Source organism: Capsicum annuum, chromosome 12 (genome assembly GCF_002878395.1).
Source record: "Capsicum annuum cultivar UCD-10X-F1 chromosome 12, UCD10Xv1.1, whole genome shotgun sequence".
Taxonomy (NCBI): domain Eukaryota; kingdom Viridiplantae; phylum Streptophyta; class Magnoliopsida; order Solanales; family Solanaceae; genus Capsicum; species Capsicum annuum.
Window position 1 is genome coordinate 223,791,081 of NC_061122.1, and position 16,842 is coordinate 223,807,922.

General features: G+C 34.3%; 2 protein-coding genes across 2 annotated transcripts; both read right to left on the minus strand.

The window, feature by feature from the left end:
* Positions 1-439: 439 nt before the first annotated feature.
* Positions 440-4,960, minus strand: LOC107851050 (uncharacterized protein At1g76660). Its single transcript, XM_016695943.2, has 3 exons — positions 4,550-4,960; positions 1,289-2,357; positions 440-1,043 (listed from the first exon to the last, which is right to left on the minus strand). Exons 1-3 carry the CDS (start codon positions 4,604-4,606, stop codon positions 832-834), a joined length of 1,338 nt encoding a protein of 445 aa, XP_016551429.1. The 5' UTR covers positions 4,607-4,960; the 3' UTR covers positions 440-831.
* Positions 4,961-8,589: 3,629 nt separating this feature from the next.
* On the minus strand, positions 8,590-13,616 carry LOC107851001 (UDP-rhamnose/UDP-galactose transporter 1). The gene is made up of 5 exons (XM_016695880.2): positions 12,959-13,616; positions 11,010-11,194; positions 10,344-10,544; positions 9,226-9,387; positions 8,590-9,143 (listed from the first exon to the last, which is right to left on the minus strand). Exons 1-5 carry the CDS (start codon positions 13,089-13,091, stop codon positions 8,793-8,795), a joined length of 1,032 nt encoding a protein of 343 aa, XP_016551366.1. The 5' UTR covers positions 13,092-13,616; the 3' UTR covers positions 8,590-8,792.
* Between the last annotated feature and the right edge of the window lie 3,226 nt (positions 13,617-16,842).

Consider the following 16,842-nt stretch of genomic DNA (forward strand, 5'->3'; position numbering starts at 1 on the left):
GTTTTCATTTTCATGTAGTGAAATTCATGAAATTGCTAGACCTATTTCCCTTCTCTACCTGCACACACAAGTCAAGATTGAGTTTTAAACAGAACTACGTTGATTAAAACTTGTGTATGATCTAAATTTGGGTAAATTTTGATTTTTGCTCAATTTGAAGGGCAAGTGAGAAAAGACTAATTGAAAGCATAGTATAGTGATTTAGAAGATGTGCTCTTCATCTTGACGAATACAACAACATACCAGTATATTCCCACAAAGTGGGGCCTTGAGCGGTAAAGTGTACGCAATCCATACCACTACCTCATACCAAGTAGAGAGGTTTCCAACAGCACTTCATCTTGACGAATAGAATACAAAATTGTTTGCACACGTTTTCTGCATTCCTATCGAAAAACAACCTTTCTATCCCACAAAAGTGAAGGTCTACGTAGAGCCATGAGCCAAATAATCAAAAGCATTGTCATTAAAACCAATATACCTGGTTGAAATGCATATTCAATAAGATACATTTCCAAAGACTTTCAAGCCTAAGACATTCTGCAACAAGCATACAATCCACAGTACAAAAAAAGTTCCAGGATCCATTCCCACTCCTAACAACGTTAATGGCTGAAAGTATATTACTACGACTTTTGACATACATAAACTCGAGACAACCTTAAATATACAGACAATACATTCTTCAATAAAACAGCAGAATAAAAGAGGGGATACACGCGAGTGAGGTTAGATCACCTGCGAAAGAAGAACCCCCAAACAAAAGCAGAAGAAGAGAGCCAAGCAATTCAGCCAATAGGACTTATATATATAATACTCTAAAGATTAGTGCTACCATGCAGCAATGTTGCCTTTTGCTTCTCTCAAACTTCTTCCTCTCCTGTAGTCTATCTCTGCATCAGAGGTTGACAAACCATGGTCATGTCTCCGACTTAATCTTAAAGTTCCCATTTTGGAGAAGATGCCTTCATCGTCACTCATAGCATGGTTGGCAGGTTCAATTTGCTTAAAAACATCTATGGGATGCTTTGGAGACATGTGATCTGTCGATGTACAAGACAGAAGAAGTCAGTCCAAATCTAGAACTACATCTAGATAATATATTACTGTTTAAGGATCCCAAGAATATGAAATGGTAAATATAGAACTGTAAAATAATCCCTCATTTTATCCCGAGATTATTTATCCCTTATACCTCACACCAAACGACCCCTAAGACTTTTGATTGTAGTAATTAACAACCAACTTTTACTATTTAAAACTAGCAAGGGAGTAAAAAACTATGCACCTTTCATGCAATTGTCTGCTCCTTCAAAATGATTTGCCCCCGGTTTGCCCTGCTGAGGAGATGCCATATTAGAGATATTCCCTCGTTTTGTTCCCCCAGGTGTTGACATAGTTAGTATAATTTCCTCTTCTCGAGGCTTAGTAAAAGGGGTCATGCTAAATGATTCATCTAATCCAACATCAGAAATTTCCACATATTGTGGCGTACTAACAATCTCATCAGCACTGAACCCGAAGGATGCTCTATAAGCTTCTACCTCCTCTGGATCTTGTTTACATGGTTTGCTCTGCCAACTCTGCTGGCCATTCCCATTATTGGTTGAATAAGCATCGGTTTCTTTGGAAACACTCAGCCTTCCACCAGAATGAGGAAATAAAGAGTGGTCAATGTAATATTGGGCGAATGTAGCCGGACAGAAGAAATTTGAATCTTGAGTCAACTTGGAGGTGCTTGAATCAGGTCCTGGATACTTGATCTCGGATGAAGGAATAGAAGGATCCAATTGAGGAAGTTCCCTATCACCTGATGCCCTCGAAACAGGGGATCTGAGAGCACTAGCAGGACTTCCTGGATAGAGAGAGTATGTTGTTTGAAGATCATTGGCACCAGTGTTGGTTTTAACATTCACGGACGAGGAGAGGAACCGAGCGAAAGGCACATCTGGTGAAGAGGGAGTAGTTAGGTGGGCCAACTCAGGCGGAGGTGTGAAAGGAGCAGTAGATGGCTCAGTGGTGAAGTTTGAGAACACAGGAGGAGACACCAACTGCGTCTCATGAGCATATGGACCTGTGGCGAACATAGCAGATGAAGGACCTCCTGGTGAATTGCTCGATAAAAAGCAGCTTGGTGATTGAGCTGTTGACGGGAGCGCTGAATTCGAAAAGGATGCGGGTGAAGATGGTGGAGCTAAAAGAGCTGCCGTCTGATTATTCAACCCACCAGCTTGAGGAACGTTCTGCTGATTTGGCATTGCATTGGCCTCGGGAATACGAGAAGGCACTATACGCTTTCCACCTTTTTGTCTTCCAAAACAAGACAATCCTCCCAAACATCCTCCCCATCGTTTACGCTGTCAAAGATTAGAGCATTAGCTATTGAGATGTAGACTAACGTATAAATAGAAAAAAACGAGGGGAAGATGCTGGATAAAAGGAGCATTCATGCATAATCCAGAGCAAAGCATTTGTTGTGAACAGCTGTCTAAGTGGTTCACATGCAAAATCCGAGAACAAAGCATTTCCTATTCTCGCCAAGAACAGGAAAGAAAGATCATAAATACTGAAGTCAGACCAAATGCGGAAATCATATATACTGAAAGTAATTTTTTTATAGAGATTCCCTCGTGGTATCTGATGTCAACAACGAAAAGTCATTTAGTGTCTCTATCGCCAATCAATTAGACTCATGCATCAGCTGCATTTACACACATCTAAAAGATACTATGGTCCACACTCCCCACGCAATGACACTCAACAACCATCAGGTAGCTAGTGAAATATGAGCAGCTTCCTTTCTCATAATCACATTTACACCAAACTAAACAAAGTGAAACTTTGTTTTTGCCTCAATAAGATCATTGTCCTCGCGATCCTCAAAATTACTGCATTAACATATATTCCTATATTTTCTTACAAGTGAGAGTAACTGCATTATCAATTAGGAAAGTAATTTTTTTTTAGATTTCCTCATGGTACCTAATGTCAGCAATGAAAAAGTCATTCAGCGTCTCTATCACCAAATCCATTAGACTCATGTATCAGCTGCATTTTCACACATCTAAATATGACCAGCTTCCTTTCTAAAAATCACATTTACAGCAAAATACACAAAGCAAAAACTTCGTTGTTTCCTCAACAAGATCATTATCCTCGCGACCCTCAAAATTAATACACTAATATAAATTCCTCCGGACCCCACTCTGTGGGGATACACTGGGTATGTTGTTTTGTTGTTGTAATATAAATTCCTATATTTTCTTATCAATTAGGAAAGCAGTTTTTTTAGATTTCCTCATGGTATCTAATGTCAACAATGAAAAATTCATTTGGTGTCTCTATCACCAATCCACTAGATTCATGTATTAGCTGCATTGATACCATGGTCCACACACTTAAATATGAGCGGCTTCCTTTCTCAGAATCACATCGATATAAAAATAATAATTAAAAAAAAAAAGTGAAAACTTCGGTTTGGCCTCAATAAGATCACTATCCTTGTGACCCTCAAAATTACTGCATTAATATATTCCTAAATTTTTTAAGATCACTATACTCACGACCCTCAAAATTACTGCATTAATATATATTCCTAAAGTTTTCTTATGAGTGAGAATAACTGCATTATAATTTTTTTCCTTGATGACCGTGGTATCCCTACTTATATCCCAACTTATTCCACGGGATACTTATCACCTCCACCAACAACAAGCTATGTTGCTCGGACTCGTCAAAAATATCATCCGGTGCGTGTCAGGTCCTTCAAAAGCAGTGCAATTTTGGAGGATCCGACACGGGTGTGGCAACATTTTTGGAGAGTCCAAGTCAACAAGCAACAACAGGCACCAGGCAACTTAGGCAACTTTGTCCACCAAGGCTAGGACAGACACGGGATACCTGCCACCTCCCACCAACAGCAGGTAACAGGTAACAGGTAACTCTGTCCGCCAAAGCTAAACCAGATGCAAGAAAATCACCCAATCATGGGATCTCATGATTCTCAACTCACTTCATCGACCTCTAGACCACACCCTTAGCTACACAAATTACCACACTATCAACTACACAAGGAAACTTACCATACTGTACAACCAATATTCACTAAATTTATCAACTTTGCCCATTAAGGCTAGGACAGGATAGACACGCAATACCTGCCACCTCCCACCAACAACACGTACCAAGTAACTCCGTCCACCAAAGCTAAACCAGATGCAAGAAAATCACCTAATCATGGGATCTTATGATTCTCAACTCACTTCATCGACCGTTAGGCCATACCCTTAGCTACACAAATTACCACATTACCATACTATACAACCAATATTCACTAAATTAAACTTCTTCCTTCATCTAAACTCCACAACCCCATTTCACCAAAAACTCAGATCTACTCAACAAATGCAGTTCCACCACACAATCAAACTACTATTACTACAAAAACATATTCCTCATCTACACAAGACCAAAACACATAGTATAAAATTACACTAAAAAAACAACTAGATCTGAAAAAACAAAGTAAAAAAATGAAGTGGCACAGTACCCGAGACGGAAGTGGAGGTCCTTGCTGCTGTGGAAATCTGTTCTGCTCAGACCCCATTTTCACTATATCCCAATTTTTGCTACTATATAATAGCTAGTTCATTTAACCAAACTATACTTCTAGACACACAACAATATACATTGCAAAAAAAATAAAATTGTAAAAGTGAGTTGTTGTTCTACATAAACACACAAAAAAATTTATATGAAAACAACAAAATCCATTAATGATTTTTATGTTTTAACAAAGACTATTTAAGAAGTATTAGTAGTGGTACTAGTACTAGTAGTAGCGATGATACTATTTTGACATAGAGAGAGACTAATTTAATTTTTTTTTTTTTTTTTTTTTGGTGTGTGTGTTGGTTAATCAAAAGACAAAGACAAGGAAAGCACAAATAAAGCCAAATTGTGTGTGTGAAAGTGAAAGTGAAAAACGGTGGAAGTGGGGTTGGGCGTGGGGGTGGGGGTGGGGGTGGGGGGTATAAAGGGAAAAGAGAGTTGCTTTATGGGAAAGGAAAAAAGTAAAAGGAAAATTAGAAATGAAAGAAAGAAAAAAGGAAAGATTAGTAACTTTAAATTGGAGTGCTTTGTTTTTTTGGTTTCTCATTCGGTGTCTACTACCCGCATTGGAACTCGATTAATTCGGATTCGCATCGAATAGGATTTCATTTGGAGGGTAGCGTTTTCAATAGAGTTTTCTCCACGTTCAGGGTTAACCCTCGATCTCTAGTTAAGGATGAAGCAGCCCCATCTGCTGCACCATAACCCATGTTGGTGCTCTATTTTTGTTACTACTATTATTATATTGATAATAGTAAGTTTTTGTTTAATTTTTTTTTTTGTTTTTAATATTTGATTGAACTTTTGACTTTACTAGTGATGAATTTGGGTACAAGTAATCCTTTAACACTTTATTTGGAGGTTGTTAGGGATTGTTATGTATTGTATGATATTGAGCTTTTATGTTTTAAAATAAGTGGTGTTTTAGTTTAGTTTATGGTTATGAAATTATATTATTGGAGGGTGAGATAATTTGGATATACGAAGAAGAGAAGTGTAGAATATAGATATTATAATAAGAAGGCGTGACAGACTGAGAGTGACGAATATTAGGAAAGATAAAGGCAAGTTGAAGAAATATTGACTATTGGGGATGTAATTAAACATGACATGGCACATCTGGAACATATCGAGAACATAATTTTAGATAAGAGGATTAAAAGATTTTCAGTTAAGATAGAAAGTTCGTTGATAGTTGAGTATTCTCTGACTTTTATGCGAGATAAGATTGGTGATAGAGTTTATTGCTCATTTTTACAGTTGTTGTTTTATTTTTCAGTTATTTCTTCAATTAAAAAGAAAAAAGATTCTCTTAGCTCATTTGAAAGAATCTTATAATTTAATTATCAATGACCGTTTGTGGCGGGATAAGATTGGCGATAATACTTGAACCTTTTTTCTTACAAGTAGTATTACCATTATTCTCGTATTTTCTTGTTCTTCAATTTCATCATCGCTTGTGTTTCTTCTGTTTCAATTATTATTTTATTGGCATTATACTTTTTTCTGTTGTATGTAGTATGTTGCTCTCATTTTGAATTATTTTATTGGTATTACTGCTCTCGACTTTGTATTCTCTTTTTCAATCTACTTGGAAATGCGTTATTTTAAGACTAAAGTCTCTCAAAAGCTTTTTATTTCTACGAGGCAGAGCTAAGATCTAAACCTTATTTGTAGAATTATACTTACTAGGCATATTTTTATTGCAATTTACTAAGTCATCCTATTTATTAACATTTCTCGAGAATTGAACACTATTAAGAAAAAGCAATTCGTTTTGAATTTCTAAAGCGATAATTATTTTAGATAATTTTATTTTTACGAAAGCAACACTTATTTTGAATGGATGGAGTTTTATATAATACTTTATTGCATTAATGAAATTAATGCTTGAATAGATCATTTGTCATTTGTATAATACTTTATTGCATTAATGAATATAAATGCCCGAATAGATCATTTGTCATTGTTATATAACACCACACATTATTATTTTAATATCGTTTGTTGAATTTCATATAAAAAATAATGTTATTAAATGATCATAATATTTCCTAAAAATCGAAATTATTAATTGATGAAGGAACAATATTTTCACTTTTCCTACTAGTAATAAAAAATTTAGTGGATCATCATTCTAAGATAAGCACCTACTAATTTTGGCCCCCATATTTGATGTTACTCAATCAATTAGTAAGGTTAAATAATAAAGATTGTATGAATTATGATGCCAAGGACCTTGAAGTAGAACAATTATTGTTCACAATATTTATTCTTTTACATGCTCGTCCATCTTTACTTGTCCATTATTGACTTGGTATACATTTAGGAAACAATAAACAATATAATAATTATACATTGATTTTTCATACTTTGAATATAATAAATCTAATACTTTAAAAATTATATTAAATAATGATTAGTATTTAATAACACGGATACACAAAATAATAAATTATACATTGATTTTTCAAACTAAACAAACATTGTTAGACATCAATGTTTAATAGACAACATAAATTCCAACAGTTTAAAACTTAATTACCTAAAGTTCTGATTTAGAGTCTGTCGAGATACATAATTAGCTCCCAATACATTCAACGAAGACATATAAGTAGTTGAGATTTTTGTAATTACTTCGTAAGGGTTGGATTTGTGTAAATAATAAGTTAAAGATGTATGTTTATGTTATTTTTTTTTTTTGGGGATAATACTCACAAAAATACCTGAACTTTGACCGAATTTTCAGTTGAGCATACTGAACTTTGCAGGGGTTCTATTACCCCCAGACTTCTTTTTTGTATTTTAATGGCATATATCTGCTCACTTGGGCACGTGTAAATATGAGGTTGGCGCATGTATTACACGCGCCAATACACGTGTAAAACGAGATTAACGTGTGTATTACACGCGCCAGCTGTCGAAACTGGGTATAGAGTTTCGGGGGAAATTAAATCCACTTTAAAAAGTCTAGGGGGTAATAGGACCCCCGCAAAGTTCAGTATGATCAACTGAAAATTCGGTCAAAATTCAGGTATTTTTATGAATATTATTCTCTTTTTTTTTTTTAGTATAGTGTACATGTAAAAATGAACGGAGAGTATATCTAGAGGAAAAAACAATATAGTATTAACATCATATTGCGTGTTTTGGTTAAGTTCATGATCATACCCAATTGATAGAAGTTTCATTGGGAGTATAATATTTATTTAATGTTTTAAGCAACAATGTTGAACTAGTCATATATATATATCTAATGTTTAGCCAAAAATAACTAAATCTTTGTTGTATAAACTTCTGGTGCGACATAACTGATGTTACTCCAAAGTGGTTATACGACGTCAACTTTGTTTAATTGGCTTAATCATCACCAACTTTAAAAAACCCCTTGAGTCGATTTTTCTCTTTAATGGTACTAATAATAACCTGTTTTCTTAACCATTTGAAATGGGCAGATACTGTTTTCTTAACCATTTGAAATGGGCAGATAAGCATTCAGTACCCCTCCGAATTATGACCAAAGTTGCAACGACATCCTTCAACTTCGCAGTCTTATTATCCCCTGAACTCAATTTTAGCGGATTTTTGTTACCCTTTTAGGCTGACGTGGCACCTTTTATTATGTAAAATGAGGCCCACATCAAAGCTAAAATAGTTGACAAAAGGTGCCACGTCACGTAAAAAGGTTGACAAAAATATGTTAAAATTTAGTTCATGGAGGTAATAGAACCCCCGTGAAGTTGAAGTGTGTCGTAGCAAATTTGATCATAGTTTAAGAGGGTACTACAAGTGTGTCGTAGCAAATTTGATCATAGTTTAAGAGGGTACAAGATGCTTTAACAATTGCTTCGATTTGAATTATCCGGAGAACGCAATGCATGACATATGTATATATATCAAAAAAGATGGACAATCAAACCTATTTTTCGATTCACTCAAACGAATTTATATGAAACAACATAAGTGAAAAAAATGGTATGAAAAAACTTGGTACTGGTAAGACTGTGGATGGAGAACAAAACATTCAGTAACACTATTCAACAAAAGAACAAATCAAAGGTCACCAAATTGGGACCAAAATGGTAAGTAAGGTCTAATAAATAATGCAACAAATGACATAAAACTACATGCAAATTTTTTGATCCAAAAGAAGCTAGAGTATGTGATGATGGCAAACAATTTTAGGCCTTGGACTGACCGATTTCGACGTCCTCTTTCTCTATTCCTTCTTTCAACAATTTCAGTTCCTCTTCTGTCAAGCTGTTTTTGGCAGCATGAGGACTCTTGGTGTTGGTTTGTTTTTCAACCTCGACGGCCCAACTGTAGATCACCATGCCCGCAATTGCAACGAGCATTCCCAATATGTTCTTGAGAGTTAACGCGGAATCAAAGAGCAGCCAGCCTAAAGTCAGGACACACACGGTCTTCATGTGGCCTAGAACCTGGAAGGAAACTGCAGAGAATCGCCCGATGCAGAGATACTGACTCACGTTGCAGAACACAGCTAATGAACACGAAAGGAGTATAAAGAACTGCAGAAAGTGCCACACATCAGAAAATAACCGATCAAATGTGCATCATAACCTCGGAATGACAAGGCTGTTTTATACTTACAATGGCACCAGAAGAATACTTGTAGTCTAGTAATAGGTTTCCAGTAAGATAGAAGTCGCAAAAAGGACCCAACACAAGGAGGGAGCAAGCTTGTATCGGAGCTGTTTTACTCAATAGCTCAAAGGATCCGATTGAGTACTTTTTCTGCAAAGAGCCTATTGACTGCACCGAAAAACCGTCGCTTGATCACAAAAATGCAACCACAAGTTTAAGAGAACAACGAAAGGGTAACAAATTAACCAAGGAGCTAAGAGCTTGATGATAAAATATACTACATGACTAGCGTGAGCGTCAGCAGGGCATTCTTTCTTTGTTCTCCGTTTAGTATCTGCAGGTAACTGTTACTAAACTCTGCAACGGTAAGAAGCAAGCTTTCGCCCCATATACCACAGAACAGGGACCAAATAAAAAGGTCAACTTCATGTTTTCTCTTTCTCAACCTTTTACTCCTCGATTAAAAGCAAAACGACTACTATAGCAACCTGTTTGGGACTGAGGCGTACTTCTTGTATTGCTCTTAATTGAGGGGTAAAAGCAGAAAGAGGAGAACATGAAGATTTTGAACTTCTTGAGCTTTTTAAAACAAGAAGCGATTCTTGTCGCAGGAAGCAAAAACAAAGCAAACTTCCATTCTTTTATGGGAGAAAAGGGAAGAACGAAAAACGGAAAAAATTTAGACGTTTATCCTTTAGCTTCTACGAGAGAGAATGTATCTTTGTTACGGATAAACAAAACCGATAGATACTATAGCAGTTCCCCTGATAGATTAATTGTCCCTCAAAAAGGAAAGCTAACTGAGTTCGTAATGACAAATTACAACAACATTACCCAGTGTAACGCCAGGGTCTGCGGAGGGTAGGACATACACAGACCTTACGCCTAACTTTATAAGGTAGAGAATCTGCTTCCAAAAGACCCTAGACTCAAAAGGGAAAATCAAACCCACAAAAATAGAAGAAGCAAATCACAAAAGACACCTAACATGCTAAAGAATTTATTTGTTCAACTTTTGATGCTAGTGATCTTAAATCAAGAACCGAACGAAATATTTTTCTTCTGGAATTCTTTTTAAGTATTCAGCCTTTTGCATAAAGCTATGAAGAATAGAGTATACTCACAATTTGCTGCAATGATGTTGACAGAACCGCAACACAAGCACAAATAAAACCTTTGATATTAACCTTGACATCAGTTACTGTGCAAACACCCACACCAATAACGACAACCACAACAGACATTTTAACCTCCCTCGTGTAACGCTTGTTATGAAGGATCCATTCCATCACGCAAACCACTGGAATCATGCTCAACTTTGATATCTACACCAAAGAAAATGAAAAAGTTACGCATATAAAATGAAGTTTCACCAAGGAACCAAAATAAAACAAGTGGCAGTCTATGTTGCTCGGACTCGTCAAAAATGTCAATGGGTGCGCATCGGATTCGCCAAAAATATTGTATTTTTGAAGAATCTGACACGGGTGCGGCATCGAAAGTGAAGAGTTAAGTGGCACTACATTCTATAATGCATAGCAACCTACTATCAATGAATTGGAGTTGATTAAAACAAAAAGCAATTGGTTCAGCTCAAATAAGACTAGCAGTACACTTCTTCTCTGCTTGCTAACAGTTTCGAACTAACTTTTCTCACAAAAGCTATAACTAATGAAAAGATCAAAATGAGAAAAACGTGAAGAAATGTTTTTTTTTGAGAGGTAACAACAAAGATTACAGACAGAACACAAAAGCGACTAGAGTATACAACAAAAGAGAGAATATCATACTTGGTAAAACCCAACTGAATTCATCATGAGACTTAAGTTCATCCCTGTGATAGACATGTTTGCAACAACTGAGAACCAGATAAGTTCCCACAAAGGTACATGCTTTGATGCGGATAGCCCAGTGGCATTTGACACCATCCCAACAAGTGCCGTCACAGCGAAATGGAACCCAGTCAATGTTGTCGCTGGAGAAAACAAAACCATGAAATTAAAAATGACATGTGGACCATTTGAATTTGGAAGCATACACTAAAGAGAGAGAATTTGGACGTAATAAAAACAGTAGACTTCTAAACCTGAGGAGCGGAAGAAGGAAAACAAGAACAGAAAATTCTAGCGCCAAAAATCTTAGGATCCATCACTAAGCCGGAATGAAGTTATTTCAGTTCACTGTATCTAGAATAAGACGGGCTTCATTCAAAAAGGTCTGATAGCCTCGATGTGATTTATTTCAAGCGAACATCTTTTTTTTCAGAACCAAAACTTCAAAGATAGTGGAAATGTAGCAAATTCGAATATAACCGTATATAAACATTCAACAGCATTTCAAATCTTAAGACGAACTTGGACGAGAAATTAGAGAAAAGATAAGTGGAGGCAAAAGTCGAAGAGAAGCCAAGAGCATGGGTTAGCAAAGCGGATCAAAATATGGTTGTAATTCATCTCAATTTTATAGGTGCTAAACATTATACTGTTAATATCTCATTTTTCGAGTCTTAGTCTCCCATATCTAACTTTTTTTCCCCTCTTTAGTGATCAATTATAGGTTTATAGTTTCATATGCTTCTACTCGAGAATTGAACATATGCTCCATTAAGCTTGCTATCAACTGTAATATGATACTTTGCATTCATTGTTAATCTAACTGAAAATAACCCTATGTTTTCCTTCTTCTCAGTTCATAATTGAACATATTATCAATACAAATTCAAGAATCGGATCATATTGCATACTTATGAACCGAAAACTTAATAAACTGAGCTGAATTAATCCAAAATCCACCCAATCGACCAGGATGTAGACAATTACAACATTTTGTATTTATGCACATATCTACGATAAAGTTATCAATTCCCCATATCTAACCATCTCTTTTTTTTGCTCACTTTAGTGATTAATTAGAGTGGACTAGAAGATCACGGTTCAAGCCATGGAAACAACCTCTTGTAGAAATGCAGGGCGAACAAATAGATCCTTATGATATGGCCCTTCCCCGCACAATGCACATAGCGGGAGCTTTAGTACACCATGCTTCCCTAGTGATTAATTAGAGGTTATCTAGTCAAGAATTGAATATATGCTCCATTGAGCTCATTATGAAACGTAAGCATGATACCCTCTATTCAGTACTCATCTAGCCAAAAACACTAGTTCTTTTTCTTCTTCTACATTCATAATTGAACGTATCATGATTATGATAATTTCAAGATTTGGATCAGACTGCCTATTTATGAATCCAAAACTAAATAACTTGAACCGAATCCCACCGAATCGACTAGGTAGATCCAAGATCAGATTAACTTTTGTTTTTTGCTCACTTAAGTGATTATTAGAGCTGAATTTATCGAATCTTCACCAACAAGATGAAAATTCAGGTAGCTAACCAACTAACTGAACTACTACTTTCTTCCTCCTCCATTCATAATTGAACACATTATGATTACAATAAACTCGAGATTCAGATCAAATTGCACATTTATGAATCCAAAACTTAATTACTTAAGCTCAATTAATCCAAAATCCACCAAATCTACCCGGACACATACAATTAATTACAACATTTTGAATTTATTAACAAAATCAAACATAAAAGTTATCGGTGCATCCACCCACCCACCACCTCCAAATCCTGGATCCACCGCCAAAATATGAAATGAGATCTGAACAACACCGAAAAAATTAAACAAAAATAAAAAATCAAAAACAAATAAGAAATGAGGAATCTTTACCAAATGTGAATGAATAATTCGTCAAAAGCTGCTTGTTAGCCATGATAATTCCCACCGAACTAACAACATTCATCGCCCATGCCCCTACATCCGATACCACCGATTTCTTCTCGCTTTCCATACTTATAGCCATCCCAAGAAATTCAGCTATCTATCTAAATATATACGCACAAGAGGCCTTTACCGATTCACAGAATTCTGTATGTAAATATATATATATATATATATATATATGCACAAGAGGCCTTAGAAACCCACCCGTCTCTCGTTTACAGAGAAGGGCAGGATAATTCAAAAAAACAACAAGTACGTAAAAATGAAAAAGATACACAAACACAAAATGATGGTGGATCTAATAAGTAGCTAGCAACAAGTGCTATATGATGATATTATAAGCAATATACATCACTTTGCTTTGTATTGTAGAGAGAGAAAGAAGAGAGAGAGAGAGAGAAGAAGGGCATGTGGGATGTATGCGTTGTGTTTTTGCTTCTTTGCGTGTGAAAGGAAGAGAGAGGGAAGTGAAGATCTGAATTTTTTTTTTTGGAATTTTTGAAGAGAAATGAAAGAGAGTGAGTATTTTACGATTCTCCACCGTTGTTTTCGATGCTACTATACGATATACTAGTGTACATCACCTTTTTTTTTTTTTTTTTTTTTTTTGCGCTTTTCGAAAAATTTTCCTGTCCTTTTTCTTTTTGGTTGTATTTGCCTATTTGGTATCAAAATAAATTTCCATAAAAAGAATATTCTTAGGAAATAACATAATTAGAGACGGAGCAAGAATTTTCACTAAAAGGTTAAATATTTATAAGAAATTATTCGAAGGAGGTCCAACAACTAATATATATATTAAAAAGAAATAATTTATTGAATTTTCACTAACAAGTTAATTTTTTACGTGATATATAAAAAGATGATTTTCCACGTCAAAGTGGAGCGATCATATGGTAATTTTTTTTCAAGTGGTATGCTTCGTGGCATTCCGTTAGAGGAAAGAGCATTTTTGAGCCAAAAATTTAATGAAAGATATTTTTGCTTCATTTCAGATAATTCAAAAATAATTTTAATCCTTTTATAAATTAGTTGGATGTCATCGTCATTGTTAGTGGAGAATATGGTGGTTACGCTATAGGGATGGTATTGAAGCAAACGATGAGTGGAGATAATATTTTGGGGCGACATATTTAGAGTGAGATAGTATTATTGATTGATGAGTGAGTGAATTTGGAAAAACAAATTATCTATTTATCTTATATAAAAATTAAACAATTCATTTTCAAATCAGTTACTCATTATTCATAAATTCTAAATTACTCTCAAATTCGATAATTTAATTTCAATAACATTATGGTTCATTGACACTAATTCAAGGTGATTTCTCTCATGATATGATTCCTACCAACAAACACTTCACCCCATCTTTAATACTACTACATTAATTAAAAAAAAATAAAAAATTAAAATTAAATTCATAAAATATAAATCCCGAATTTATATCTGGTCATTATTATTAGTGTTACCCTCGTCCCAAACTTAGCACCATATTGTTTGCTAAGATTATGTATCAATATATAAATATTTTAAATTGACATTATTTTATTTACTTATCTAATATAAGAAAATATATTCCAAAATAGCATATTTTTTGAAAATCGTTTCCTTCGTATCGACTTCAAATATAACTCTCTCTTTCCTTCTTCAAAATAATCAATTAATGGGAAAAAATATTGGATACTCCTTTAAGTAGAATAATAGTCATTTCGTGTGGGGTCCATTGAATTCTTTTTTGAAGAAATATTATAAGTAGACAATAGGTTTAAATACTACTCCCTCCGTCTCAAATTATGATGACATATTAATTAAGAAAAATAATTAATTTATCGTAGTACCTCTATTAAACGATAGTTACATGCTAATTTGAAAAAAAAATAATTAATGCAAAGAGGAAAATATGAAAAAAAAAATTATCTTGTCTTGATTAATGGGAAATCAAATTAGAAAATTTGGGACAGAGAAAGTATGTACTTCGTTCATTTTTATTTGTTCATTAATTTTTTAAATTAAAAAATATTATTAAATATCTATTGTTAATATAATGAAGAATTTTTTTTTTAAATATACCTAAAATTTGACGAAATTTACTATAGCACGCTTCAACTTTACGAAAATCCTATGACCCACTCCCCAGATTATTTTTTTAATCGTATTTCTGTGGCATATATTTACTTAGTTGGACCATTTCAGACCCTTACACACTCAGTGTGCGTGTATTTATATAGTGGTCTAGCTGACAAATATATGTCATAGAAATATGATAAAAAATAATCTAGGAGGTCATAGAACCCCCATAAAATTAAGGCGTGTTACAATAAATTTTGTGAAAATTTAGGTATATTTTAAACCTTTCTCTTTGGACAAGCAAAGATGGAAAATATTTTATGTGTGTGTGTTATATTTCTTTAAATTTGCTTTTTCAATTTGGTGTAGCTTTGATACAAGTTTGGTCCAAAGCTAACATAAAATTCACTTCTTAATGTCAAGTTGTATCGACTAACAAGAATTTTAAAAGAAAATTAAAAAAATCAAAGTATAATACCTTTATATTTAATGAAATTTGGTAGATCTATTTCAACTATAGTTAAATAAGCATGTTATATTTAAGTAAACTTAAAGATATTTGGTTTTGAAACTAGAGAATGTAGCATATCTAGAGCAATTGGGGAGATCATACGTAAGGTCAAATTTGTTATATATTTAAAAGTCCTCTCTAGACCTTTAATCTAATATATATATATATATATATATGTGTTTACGATAACCGTGATGTCTAGATCAACTTGCATGCAGCTTGACTATTAATGCCGCGAAATATCTGTCACTTTTCATTAATAATAGATACGCCCTATCGTTGAAAAAACTCTCATTTTTTGATTGACTACTAATAAAGCTCCGAACCAAGTATGATTCGGATCATAATCAAAAGTTAAAAATAAAACATGATCTACCTTTAAGTGCGATATGAACTATTGATTTATCATTTTATGTAATTGCAAATGACTAATTAGGTTATTACACCTTGATATCAACATGTATGCACAACATTGTTCGATTTGCACCTTTGCACGCTCAACTTCACCCATTCTAGCGGAGATTAATTGAGGCCGCACCCTCAAGGACTTGGAAGGTGTTTAACCATAAATATTATTCACGATATTTCCAAATACTTTTTTGGCCATAAAAATCAAAAACGCATTCCGAAATATATTTTCACAATTTTTGATTATTTGAAAAATAGATTTTTTCACTCTTTTTGAACTCAATTATCCTATCACTTTATAAACAAATACATCCAATGTCTATTTTTTATTTTTTTATTTTGAAAATACTTTGGCCAAACACAACTCAGACTCTATTTCAACTTCAAAAATACCAAATAAAGTGAATGTTTGTTATTTTTATGGCCAAACGGGTAATTAATAATTATGCCAGTGATCAAAAGTGCAACAAAAGGAAAAAAAATTGGACAATTTTGAATAGCACAAAAGCAAATTTTAGACCTTTTTTCCTGTTAACATATTTACTTTAACTAGGATGATATCGTTACAAGGTAAATTAGATGTCAAAAATTTTGCACCTCAGGTCAACTTCAAAATGTATGATATACATCTTCATCTTCATTAGTACGTAAACCGATTGTATATCATTACTGATAAGCACTAGAATAAGCTATATAAGCGATATTCACTAGGCCAAGAACACCCCCTCGAGTAACCATTTCCCGAGTTGTATATATGTATATGAGTGAAACAGACAAGGACGGCTTACATTTTTTATTAACAAGTATACAAATAGTAGCTGCGAAATCTGACAGAAATGCAAGG

Bases quoted from the DNA above. Each gene is read 5' to 3' on its own strand.
- LOC107851050 (XM_016695943.2), bottom strand. From the start codon at position 4,606: ATGGGGTCTGAGCAGAACAGATTTCCACAGCAGCAAGGACCTCCACTT. The intron at 2,358-4,549 runs GTACTGTGCCAC...AATCTTTGACAG, and splicing joins GACCTCCACTTCCGTCTCGG to CGTAAACGATGGGGAGGATG. The intron at 1,044-1,288 runs GTGCATAGTTTT...GTACATCGACAG, and splicing joins AGCAGACAATTGCATGAAAG to ATCACATGTCTCCAAAGCAT.
- LOC107851001 (XM_016695880.2), bottom strand. From the start codon at position 13,091: ATGGCTATAAGTATGGAAAGCGAGAAGAAATCGGTGGTATCGGATGTA. The intron at 11,195-12,958 runs GTAAAGATTCCT...TGTTTTCTCCAG, and splicing joins GAATTATTCATTCACATTTG to CGACAACATTGACTGGGTTC. The intron at 10,545-11,009 runs GTATGATATTCT...TCTTTGGTGTAG, and splicing joins ATTCAGTTGGGTTTTACCAA to ATATCAAAGTTGAGCATGAT.